Source organism: Tachypleus tridentatus, chromosome 6 (assembly GCF_004210375.1).
Source record: "Tachypleus tridentatus isolate NWPU-2018 chromosome 6, ASM421037v1, whole genome shotgun sequence".
Classification (NCBI taxonomy): domain Eukaryota; kingdom Metazoa; phylum Arthropoda; class Merostomata; order Xiphosura; family Limulidae; genus Tachypleus; species Tachypleus tridentatus.
The window spans coordinates 123,023,258-123,036,167 of NC_134830.1; the positions used below are offsets into that span (position 1 = coordinate 123,023,258).

General features: G+C 32.3%; 1 protein-coding gene across 1 annotated transcript in view; it reads left to right on the forward strand.

Moving 5' to 3' along the window:
• LOC143251702 (protein DENND6A) overlaps positions 1 to 12,910 on the forward strand; it is a 47,265-nt gene that overhangs the window by 9,343 nt on the left and 25,012 nt on the right. Inside the window, exons 5-9 of the mRNA XM_076502951.1 lie at positions 4,081 to 4,186; positions 5,678 to 5,757; positions 8,717 to 8,773; positions 10,141 to 10,196; positions 10,714 to 10,774. Of these exons, the coding sequence (XP_076359066.1) occupies positions 4,081 to 4,186; positions 5,678 to 5,757; positions 8,717 to 8,773; positions 10,141 to 10,196; positions 10,714 to 10,774 (360 nt within the window). The remainder of the gene's footprint in view (positions 1 to 4,080; positions 4,187 to 5,677; positions 5,758 to 8,716; positions 8,774 to 10,140; positions 10,197 to 10,713; positions 10,775 to 12,910) is intronic.

The following is a 12,910-nucleotide window of genomic DNA, read 5'->3' on the forward strand; positions in this document are numbered from 1 at the left end:
ATCTGTCTCTTGAAAGTTTCAGTTTGTATTGGAAACTAACTTGTACAAATGTACCCTTAATATTTATTGAAGCAACCAGTTTATACTTCTGTTCATTACAGATATGAACACTGAATGTTGTATCTGTCTAAACATTAAATGAAATTACACTTTGTTTGTTAACTGAACTAGTGACTTGACAGTAAGAATTGTGATCATTAGGGGTCCTAAGATGGTCTAGAACAGGGGTGTGCAACAGGCGGCCCGCGGGCCACAACCCGGCCCGCCAAGCCATTTAGTGTGGCCCTAGTTGTTGTAATCTAACCATGTGGCCTGATCTGTAATCCAACGCAAATGGAATATTTTTTAAAAGCATCGATCCTACGGGATTCCCAGTCTTCGACTCGACAAACTTCTAAAATTATCTTTGCTAGAGAGGAGCAGGCCGAATTCGATTGGTCGGCCTCCTTAGGGCATGAATAGGTGACGTGCACTAGCACTATTGTCTACGACTCAACGTCATGTCCTGAACCTCGCCTTCGCCCGCTGGCGACAATTTTCCCTAACCTCTGCTGTCCGTCATTCATTATTGGTGAAAATTTTATTACCTTTTACAGTTACTACAAGAGATTGAAGGTAAATTGATTATTATTTAGCATATTGTTGTGACTTTACTGAATTTATTAAAATTTTTGCTTTCAGATGCATCTGATTCTATGTACAGTGTGACCTCGTTATTCGCGGGGTTACGTTCTTTACCCTCCCGCGAATAGCGAAAACCGCGAATATTGGACGCAGTTTTAAAACGTATATGTATGCGATTATATACTATATGAAATGCTTCCCAAACACTAATGATACTTATACTCATTGATGCAGTAATAATGTAGCAATATTGCATACTGTTATGTATTTCACTAAATTGTACCGTGCGTTACCGGGCTGTGCTTTGCCGTTTGCGTTGTTGGGGAAGCTGAGGCAGTCAGCCAATAGCAGTCCAATCTTGTTTGGTGAAGACGACAATTGATAAAACGGCTTGATTGAGTAAATACAACAGAAATCTCCTCGAAAGCCCTTTCAGTCTCTGTGACCTACAAAACGCAGTTCGCGCATAACCCGCGAATATGGGGCCGCGAATGGCGAACCGCGAATAGGCGAGGTCACACTGTATTTTGCTATTCTCAATTAATTTAAGTACCGGAAGGCTATGATCGGGATGCCAATTTAGAAACATGTGTTTCTGTCCATAAGAGGTTCCATGTGTAAATAAATTCTATGTTTTTTCTACTTTGCTATTTTCGTGAGAATAATTTTGTTTTGATTTCAGGGCTAGTAAAATGTCAGCAGTTAAGAAACGAAAATTGATGATGAGGGAAGGTTATTCAACAGTGAATGGTGCACAAAATATCTTGTTGTCCCACATAATCAAGGTGTTGTCTGCCTCGTCTGTCAAACTACAATTGCAGTCATGAAAGAGTACAATATTAGCGACATTTACGCTAACTAAGCATTCCTCCCAGTTTGATGAAATTGTTGGTCAGGCACGAAAGGACAAAATTGAACATTTAAAACATCCATTGAAAAGCAACAAGGTGTTTTACCACTTTCAAGAAAAATTCAGAACTGGTGACAAAACTGAGTTTTAAGCTTTGTGAATGTATGGCAGAAAAGGGAAAGCCTTTCAGTGATGGAGAATTTATTAAAATTGTTTAACAATATTCACAGAATATGCATGTCCAGAGAAAAATATTTGGTGGAGCAAACTAGCCTTTCCCGCTTTACTGTCTCACGCAGGACAAAAGATCTTTCAGAGGACATCAAAGAAACTTTGAAAGAGAGATTGAATTCGGTGTGAAGCTTTCAGTCTGGCTTTGGATGAAAGCACTGATATCAATGACACATCCCAACTTGTCATTTTCATCAGAGCTGTTACTGCAGGCTTTGATGTTTTCAAGAGTTTTTAGATATGGCAAGCCTTTCCTCCACAACCACAGGACAGGATATTTGTGAACAAGTGCTTAAGGTTGTAGAAAAGTTTGAACTGAATCCTTATAAATTATGTGGTGTTGCAACAGATGGTGCTCCTTCCATGACAGGTAGGACAAATGGATTCACCAAGAAATTTCTAACTGCAATTGGAGCACAAGACGTAGTTGTAAGCCATTGCATTAGTCACCAAGAGAGCTTGAGCACCAAAGTTCTGGATTTTGCAGAAGTCATGAAAAATGTCGCCCAATGCGTAAATTATATTCGAACACGAGGATTAAATCATCGACAATTTAAAACTTTTTTAGATGAGCTGGACAGTGAGTATTCAGATGTTTTGTACTTCTCTGCTGTACGTTGGCTTAATCTCTTCAAAGTAGCAGAGATTCTGGAACCTGCGAGAGGAGATCAAGTTCTTCATGGAGAACAAACGTCAGAATGTGGACTTCTTGAGCAATGAGAACTGGCTGAATGACTTAGCATTCCTCACAGACATTACACAGCATCTGTCTGATTTATACTTAAAACTACAAGGGAAAAGTCAACTTGTGAATAAGTTGTTTGAGCATATTTGTGCTTTTGAGAAGAAATTGGAACTTTTCCAGGTTCAGTTGAGAAGAGCCATATTGACCCATTTTACATGTCTTGCAACCAGGAAACTGGAATTTCCTAATCTGGATTGCACCAAATATGGAACCAGTGTACAAAGCTGCTTGATGAGTTTGCAAACAGATTTCCAGATTTCAGACAAACTGAAATTAGATTGAAATTGTTTGCTCAACCTTTTGATTTGGCAGTGGAAGACAGTCCTGATGATTGCCAAATGGAACTCATTGAACTGCAGGCTGACATGGACACTAAAAGGAAATTCTCTGAAAACAGTTTGCTAGACTTTTACAAACTCTGTGTATGTGAAAAGTTTCCCAATTTGTCCGTCATGCACAAAGAATTGCCTCCCTTTTTGGTAGCACCTACTGCTGTGAGCAATTTTTCTCCAAAATGAAGCTCATCAAAACCAAATGTAGAAGTCAGCTGACTGATGAACATTTGACCAGTCAGTTAACTGGTCTAGAACATACTAGATAGCTGTATACCCTACTGACTTCTGAAGGTGTGGTTTATTTTTGTTTTGTTTTTAAGTTTTGCACAAAGCTACTCGAGGCTATCTGTGCTAGCCATCCCTAATTTAGCAGTGTAAGACTAGAGGGAAGGCAGCTAGTCATCTTCACCCACTGCCAACTCTGGGGCTACGCTTTTACCAATGATTAGTGGGATTGACCATAACATTATAACATCCCCACAGCTGAAAGGGTAAGCACGTTCGGTGTGATGGGGATTTAAACTCGCGACCCTCAGATTATGAGTTGAGTGCCTTAACCACCTTGCCATGCCAGGTCCTGGAGGTGAAGACTTCAGTTTTTGTGGACTAGGACTCGAGCAGCCACAGGTTTCATTTAATAAATAAATAGTAAATGTGGTTAAATACACCAACCACTTTTTTGTTTACATTTTCATGTGACATCATTGTAACCACAACAAGTTTGTGGTTTATAACATTATTTAGCTGTTTGTGATTCTGTGCAAGAACATATTATGAAAATTTCATTTGTTCTCCTCCTTCATAGTGATTAAATGCCAAAACCAAGAATTAGTGAGAGGTCATATATTATCATGAAGTTAAAGAAGGGATAATAACTATTAGATTGAAGACCAGTTTCCTTGAAAACTTTGTAGCATTACAGGAGCATCTACAGATTATCTTTGGTAATGTGACATAAACTAGCTTGTATACATTATAAAGATAAAAGCTTTTGCCCCTTACATTGATGCTACCTCAAGATATTCTTGAAACCTGCATGACCATTTGATGCATAATTATTAATGTTAATTTAAAATTAATTCTAACATAATTTCAAGAAATTAATGATAAAAACAAGAAAAATAAAAGCCAAGAGTTTCATTTTATAAATCTAATTTTTAGGCACGTTCTTGAGTTAAGCTCTACTACTTAGTACCTCCAGCTTTACTGTGTAACCTTATAATTTGTCTTACAATTAAAGGAAAAAATGGTTTTGTAAGTAGTATGTTAACAGTTTGGTGTTAATTTGTTTTCAGTCTGTTGTGTTACTGACTAAACTCCCTCTCACCAATCTATACAAAAAAGTTGTGGCCATCATTGCAAACAATTATTTTGAGAGTGGTGAACCAAGTATTGAAGCAGGTAAGTTAATAGGTGTGTGTGTTTTAATGGTGGTCAACTAAGTACTGAAGTAGGTAAGTTAAATCTTTTACAATGGGTTGGGTCAGGGGTCGAAGTCCATGTCATTATATTTGAGTTGCATTCAAAATGTTATTGAACTACTACTTTATGAATTTATGTCAATAAGTTTTTATCAAATTATAGATTATAATTCACACTTTAATGTTATATATGAGTTAATTTCTTAATTTAAAAGTAAATATTAAAAGAATATGTCTAAATATATATTTTAGCGAGTCATGTGATATGTTGAATGCAGCACTGTTTAAAATTAGATGTTTGTGATGTCAAAATACTAAGTCTATAGTTTTGTACAAATTAGGAACTGAAATTACCAATATTAACAAGCTAAAATATAAAACAAGAACTTTGTATCTTTTTATTTTACTTTGATATAGCTTATGTAATGAATCAAACACAGTGGCCCCATTCAACCATTTCCATTTTTTTTCCATATATGGTTCTATATATATTCGTAACATCAGTGCAAGTTATGTAATGTTAGCTAGGTATGACTGGAAGGTCAATATAATAAAAATTATATATATATATATAGTGTTTTGAGACTTAGGCTACTTAGACTAAACATTTGTATTTTTATTTTATAACATGTCATTTTAGCATGACAGAAGTATATCATGCTTATTTCACAATTTTTTATGATGGTTATGAGGTTGGTTAAGTGACAGACTTCACATAGTTAGAATATAAAAAATAACAGAAAATATAAAGTCTTACTAAAAACAAACATTTGAAATGTTTTAGGAGGTCTTAAAGATTGCACAAATAATATTTGAGATTTTTGGGATGAAGAATAGGTTTTCTAATCATAACAAGAAATCACTTTGCACTCAGACTAATAACAAATCTTTAGTAAAAATATTTCATTAAAAATCTGATTTTCTGTGTACAAAAATCTTGTTGTCTTTACTAAAAGTCTACCAGATTTTTTGAAGATACATGTCTTGTATTAAAAGTTATAGTGCATATACTTAATGTATGTAAGACTGTAGACAAACCAGTGTATGTTATACTGAGCCCATTGCAAAAGGGTTAATAAATATCTATGTTTTAATTGTGATGAACCAAGTATTGAAGCTGGTAAGCTACTTAATATATGTTTTGCACTTCTTAGTGGCAAGCCAGTGCTGCCTTTCCTAATACCAGCTTTCATTACAGTATTCCATCAATCTGTCTACTCCCATAGCTTAAGTTTGTGTCAATAAACAATAAACTTTTAGGTTCTGGTCTTGGCTCTGAATGTGATTAATATATTTCTTTTTTTCATATCTTCTATATAAATTTCTGATAGATTTGTTCTACCTGTAATTTCTATTCTTTGAAACAATCCTATGGTTTATCCACCACTTATACGATATCATATATTGTGCTTATATAAACTGAGTTTTTTATAACTTGTTTTGTTTCATATGTTATTATCTATGGAAACAGGTTGTCATGATATTGATCAGTGGGCATCTCCCACACCAGGATCTACCCTACACCTACCATTAATGGGAACAGTATTTCAGGTATAATAACATAGAATGTCTGTTAAGAAGTGTTCTAAGTGAGATATACTAAACTTTGATATTTGATAAATTAGTGACAGATATCATAACATAGAATATCTGGTGAAGTTAAGAAGTGTTCTGGATGAGATAATCTAAACTCTTCACTGATGTGTTGGCAACAGGTATCATAACATAAAATGTGTGGTGAAGTTAAGGAGTGTTCTGGATGAGATAATCTAAACTCTTCACTGATATTTTAGTGACAGATATAATATAGAATATATGGTGAAGTTAAGGAGTGTTCTGGACAAGATAATCTAAACTCTTCATTGATAAGTTGGTAACAAATATCATAACATAAAATATTTTGGAAAGTTAAGGAGTGTTCTGGATGAGGTAATATAAACTCTTTATTGATATGTTCGTAGCAGATATCATAACATAGAATATCTGGTGAAGTTAAGAGCTGCCTTAGAATCAGGTTATTAGGTTCCTGTTGTGTATAGTTCTCTTTTCATTATTCACATTACTTTTATCTCTTCTCACTAAATCATTTTTTAAAGATTCTATAGGAACATGGAGCTACTTATTAAATACCATAATCCACATTTAAATATATAAAATTTATGTAAGGGTGTTTAGTCATTTAAGTGTAATTTATTCTGTAGCAGAACATTAAATGTTCTAAGAAGTGTAATTTTGACTAAATAAAAGAATGTTTACAGTTGTTACTACTATCACTAGGTACAGTTATGGGGATGTCACTTTTGTTACATACGCTGCTGGCCAAAATCTTAAGGCCAATGAACAAAAAGAGAAAATATGCATTTTGCGTTGTTAGACTCAACCACTTATTTGAGTAGAGCTTCAAAAGATGAAAAAAAAAGGGAAAATAAAAATAAAATACTTTTTTAGCATTTAATGGGGAAAATGTGAACACTATGAAATTAGCCTAAATATTAGCTGGTCAAAAGTTTAAGACCATACTGAAACAAAGTGTTAATCGGTAAACACGTAACGAAATTTAGTCATTTGTGTTTAAGCATTAGCATTGTCAACATCTCCCACTGACATCTCCTGTGTTACATCAGGTAAATATATGGCAAAGGCTAAAAAATTGACAGAGTTTGAACGTAGCAGAATTGTCGAACTGGAAAAGCAAAGTCTCTCTCAATGTGCCATCGCTGGTGACATTGGGCATAGTAAAACTGCTGCTGCAAATTTCTTAAAAGACCCTGAGGGATATGGAATGAGAATTTCAAGTGGTCAGCCCAAGAAAACTTCGCCGGTGTTGAGGAAGAAGAATCGACGGGTTGTCCGGCAAGACACCAGCTAATTGTTGAACCAGATTAAGGCCCTTATGGATGTAGAATTCAGCTCAAGAACAATAAGATGGCATTTACGAGAGAAAGGCTTTAAAAAGCGTAAACGTCTTCAAAGGCCATGCCTCCTTCCACACCACGAAACAGCTGGGTTAAACTTTGCTGAGAAGTACCAAACATGGGACGAAGAAAAGTGGATGAAGGTTTTGTTCTGGGATGAGAAAAAATTTAACCTGGATGGTCCAGATGGCTTTCAGTGTTACTGGCATGATAAGAATATCCCACCGGAGACATTTTCTACATGTCACAGTGGAGGAGGTTCCCTCATGATCTGGGGTGCTTTCTCCTTCTATGGAACGACGGAGCTTCAGGTTATATAGGGGCTTCAAACAGTAGCTGGCTACATTGACATGTTGGAGAGAGCATCTTTATTGACTGAAGGCCCTCGCTTGTGTGGAAATGACTGGATCTTTCAGCAGGACAACGCTGCAATCCACAATGCCTGCAGGACAAAGGACTTTTTCGTGGTGAATAACATGATTCTTTAGGACCATCCAGCGTGTTCGCCTGAACTGAACCCCATTGAAAATGTTTGGGGGTGGATGGCAAGGGAAGTCTATAGAAATGGACATCAATTCCAAACAGTACATGAAGCCATCTTCACTACTTGGAATAACATTCCAGCCAGCCTTCTGCAAATGCTTACATCAACCATGCCAAAGCAACTCACTACTGACACTTCTTGTTGGGCATTTTCTACCCTGTTTAGGACTTCTTTTTGGTATGGTCTTAAACTTTTGACCAGCTAGTATTTAGGCTAATTTTATAGTGTTCACATTTTCCCTATTAAATGCTGAAAAGTTTTTTATTTTTATTTTCCCATTTCTTATTTTCATCTTTCGAAGCTCTACTCAAATAAGTGGTTGAGTCTAACAATGCAAAATGCATATTTTTTCTTTATGTTCATTGGCCTTAAGATTTTGGCCAGCAGTGTATCAATCCATGTCTTGTTGGTATGAAATGGTCCATTTGTGACAGATCTTTATCTGATAATTAGAAGGTCTTGCTATGACATATTTATCCCTGGCAGCTATAATTTTTGCCTGTGAAATATCTGCCACTAGTGGTTAGAAGAAGTCATGTCAGTGGGTTTATTCTGCATTTGTTAATATTCTTATGTGACATTATCTTCTCTACCAAATATTAACTGGTTCTAACAACTCTAACGTGTCCTAACCACTTGGACTTTAGTCTCATAACTGTAAATAAATATGCATGTGTTCTTCTTTGCTTGCTATTACTTTTGCTTTGGCACATGATGCAGGCGTTCTCTACAAGGCTGAGGTACCATCTAACCTTGTATACTGTTTTAGAAATCTTGTCTTATTTAGTTAATCTTATCTGTCTGTATTCCTGGTTTCATTAGTTTGGGAAATAGTCTTATTTAATGAACCTAATCTCTTCTTGTTTCTGTGTATTACATTAAGTTCATGAAATATAGTCTCTTTATTGGTGAACCTTACTTACAGAATTATTGTTAAGAAACCATAGATTTTATTTATGTGTATGTGTATAAATTGTGTTTCTACTTGCTTTTGTTATCACTAGAAATGCCTGTAACATATTGATATAAATATTTGTTTTTTGTCCTTCAGATACGCATTCCTAGTCAATCAGACAAACCAGGGGTTTCTTCCGGCCACCAGTTACTTGCATTGTTTGTTTTGTCTAAGAGTTAATTCTCTTGGCTGTGTATCTTGTGTAAAAGATATTTATTTTAATTGTTTTTTTTGTCTAAAAGTTAATTCTGTCTACTCTGTATCTTATTCTAAAATATCTTGCAAATCTTAAGTAATAAAACTGAGATAATGTTTTTTTTTAAATAAAATTTTAAGAATTTTTTGTTAAATTAACACTGATGTATTTTATAGTTAAATCAGATATTCAGTAAGTCATTGCAGTCGTTTCTTTTTAATAACTTACTTTGTTTTTTAATTATTCAGACCTTGTTTTATACTTAATACCTTTGATAACAAGGCTTGTGTGTATTTCCTTTAGATGTTTCAAGATGAGAATGATTCATTGTTATTTTATGTGATATCTTTCATGTCAGGGTCTACTTTTTTAATTCGTAATAGCTTTCAAGATGGGGACTATATATTTAATTATCAGGACTATATATTTTGTTACTTAATAATTGAATGATAAAATTGTCTATTTTGTTTTTAATATCTTTAATTATAAGAATCATTTAATTACCCAGTATTTTTGTGATAGGGATTTTTTATTTTATTACTCAATATCTTTCATTATGGAGATCATTTACACTATTATTTGATATTTTTCATTATGGGGATCATTTACATTATTATTTAATACAGGGTGTTCGGAAAGTTACTGTGCAGTTTGGTAATCATATTTTATTCAATCTATTTCAAGCCAGCAACTGATAGTGGTGTTTAGAAACAAAATAAAAAGGATCCAGGCCTATATTGATGCCAATGGAGGTCACTTTCAACATTGTTTATAATTGTCATTCATATTTACCTCCTGTATTCTATATTGAAACATGTCTGTTAATAAATATATAAGTGCACAGTGACTTTCCGAACACCCTCTATTTTTCATTATGGGGCACATCTACATTATTATTTAAAATCTTTTATCATGGGGAGCATCTACATTATTATTTAAAGTCTTTCATTATGGGGATCATCTACATTATTATTTTATATCTTTCATTATGGGGATCATCTACATTATTATTTGATATCTTTCAGTATGGAGATCATCTACATTATTATTTGATATCTTTTATTATGGGGATTGTATGTTTTGTTACTTAATATCTTTCATAATGAAAATTTGGTTTCTTATGCTTTGTTTTCATTACATTTTTGTACTGTAGTATCTTTCATTAGGGGGACTACCTGTTAGACTTTAATGCTTGTTTACACAACTTACAAAACAATACTTGCCTGTAGTTGTTCTTATTTTTGCTGTAAATAGTAACTGAAGGAATATATGGAAGAGTTTTTATAACTATTCTGTGGTTCACATACATTTTTCTTTTGCTCAGCCAGCAGTCTTAGCTCCAGTAATAGTCCCTTCTGTTAATGAAAGTGATATTTTCAGGTAAGAAATATTCAAGTTTTTGTTGTTAATATGTTCTTTTATGACACTGATTTAGGTGTAAAAATTAAAAAAACAGCTAAGCTATCAGTATCAGGTAATGTTGACTAAAATTTTAAAAATTAAATGTTTTAATTGATGCTCTAAAAAAAAGATAGTTTTTGTAATTACTCAAACTAATTGGCTTTGAATATGATTTGTCAGATCTCTTTATTTGAAACATGTATTTTAATGATTTTTTTGTATTATAAAAAAATGATTTTGGTTTTGATCCCTTTCCAATAAATATTAAATAACTAAGTCCTATATAGATGAATTGATAGATTGATTTTTAGTATAAAGTCTTCCATGTAAACACTCGAAAATAGTGGAAAGTGGATTATAATAAGTTGTTATTAATTTCCTGTTAACATCTAAAAATCAAGTAAGATTTACTGACTGTTTCACTTATTGAGGATATGACCAAATGGCATTGATGGTGTTTCTAATTTGTTTCTCTGTAATTTTTTACTTTTTGTAGGTGTTTGATGCCTGTATTGTCCCATGTTCAGTTACTTTGGGAACTGGTGTTGACTGCTGAGGTGAGGCAGTTTGAAAAGGTTTTTAACATTTTGTTAGGATAAATGTTTTATCTTATTGTAAATATTCAAACATTGTTAGGATAAATGTTTTATCTTGTAAATATTCTGACATTCTCTTAGGATAAATATTTTATTGTAAATATTCTAACATTGTTAGGATAAATGTTTTATCTGATTGTAAATAATCTAACTTCAGTTAGGATAAATGTTTTATCTGATTGTAAATATTCTAACATTCTGTTAGGATAAAAGTTTTATCTTAGTAAATATTTTAAGATTGCTAGGATAAATGTTTTATCTTGTAAATATTCTAACATTGTTAGAATAAATGTTTTATCTTGCTGTAAAAATTCTGAAATTCTCATAGGATAAATGTTTTATCTTATTGTAAATATTGTAACATTGTTAGGATAAATGTTTTATCTTGTAAATATTCTAACATTGTTAGAATAAATGTTTTATCTTGCTGTAAATATTCTGAAATTCTCATAGGATAAATGTTTTATCTTATTGTAAATATTGTAACATTGTTAGGATAAATGTTTTATCTTGTAAGTACTCTAACATTCTGTTAGGATAAATGTTTTATGTTGTTGTAAATATTCTGACATTCTCTAAGGATAAATGTTTTATGTTGTAAATATTCTGACATTCTCTTAGGATAAATGTTTTATCTCATTGTAAATATTCTAGCATTGTTAGGATAAATGTTTTATCTTATTTTAAATAATCTAACTTCAGTTAGTATAAATGTTTTATCTGATTGTAAATATTCTAACATTCTGTTTGGACAAAAGTGTAATCTTATAGTAAATATTCTAACATTCTGTTAGGAGAAAATTTTTATAGTAAATATTCTTACATTCTGTTTGGACAAAAGTTTTATCTTATTGTAAATCTTCTAACATTCTGTTAGGAGAAAAGTTTTATTTTATAGTAAATATTCTTACATTCTCTTAGGATAAATGTTTTATGTCATTGTAAGTATTCTAACATTCTTAGGATAAATGTTTTATCTTATTGTAAATATTCTAACATTCTTAGGATAAATGTTTTATCTAGATTGTAAATATTCTGACATTCAATTAGAATAAATGTTTTATCTTATTGTAAATATTCTGACATTCTCTTAGGATAAATGTTTTATGTCATTATAAATATTCTAACATTCTTGGGATAAATATTTTATCTTATTGTAAATGTTCTAACATTCTGTTACGATAAATGTTTTGTCCACTTTCATTATTCAAAATAAACTCATTAATGACTGCTATCTCTCCTTTCTCCAAAATGAAATTAGTGAATATCCAACCATATTAACCCTAAAAAGAGTCAATTATAACATCTCCTCTCCACAAAAAACAAACTTTTCTAATATCCATCTGTTAATTCCAGGTAAAACCCACTCATGACTTAAGTAAACACCATGCATATCCTACTGTATTGATTCCAGATAAAAACTCTCATGACCTCCCAAACCCCTAAAGAAAACACTATGAATATCAACTGTTGTTATTTCTGAGATGATTTTCTTGATGATAAAGGAAACTTACAATTATTTTACTGTTAATCATATATCAGTTTCAATTTTTATTTTAGCTATCCATAATGCTGGACTATCAAATGTGTACAGTTTGTTACGTCACAAACCTTACATTTATATTGTACCACTTTTGATGAAGTTAGCATCTTCTGATTCACTTAAAAAAGACTAATCTGAATTTATATTTTATTTGTTACTTACACGTGAGTTTGACCTTTTAAACACTTAATGGTGTAAAGAAAACTCACAATATTACTAGAATTATCAAAATATTCACTGTTTCTAATACCTGTTACATATTTCTTTGCTGTCTACATTTTTTGCATCTTTTTGAGGTGTTTGTTTGTTATTGTCTCAGTATTAAATATCTTTCATTAGTATTTCTATATTATTATATATTTATTCTATTGATTCATTTTTAATATGCATTCTGTTAGAATTGGTTGTTATTGATTCATTGTTTAATACATTCTGTTATAATTGGTTGTATGGATTCATTGTTTCATATACATTCTGTTAGAATTAGTTGTTATTAATTCATTTTCTTATATACTATTAGAATTGGTGTTCTTGGTTCATTGTTTTATATACAT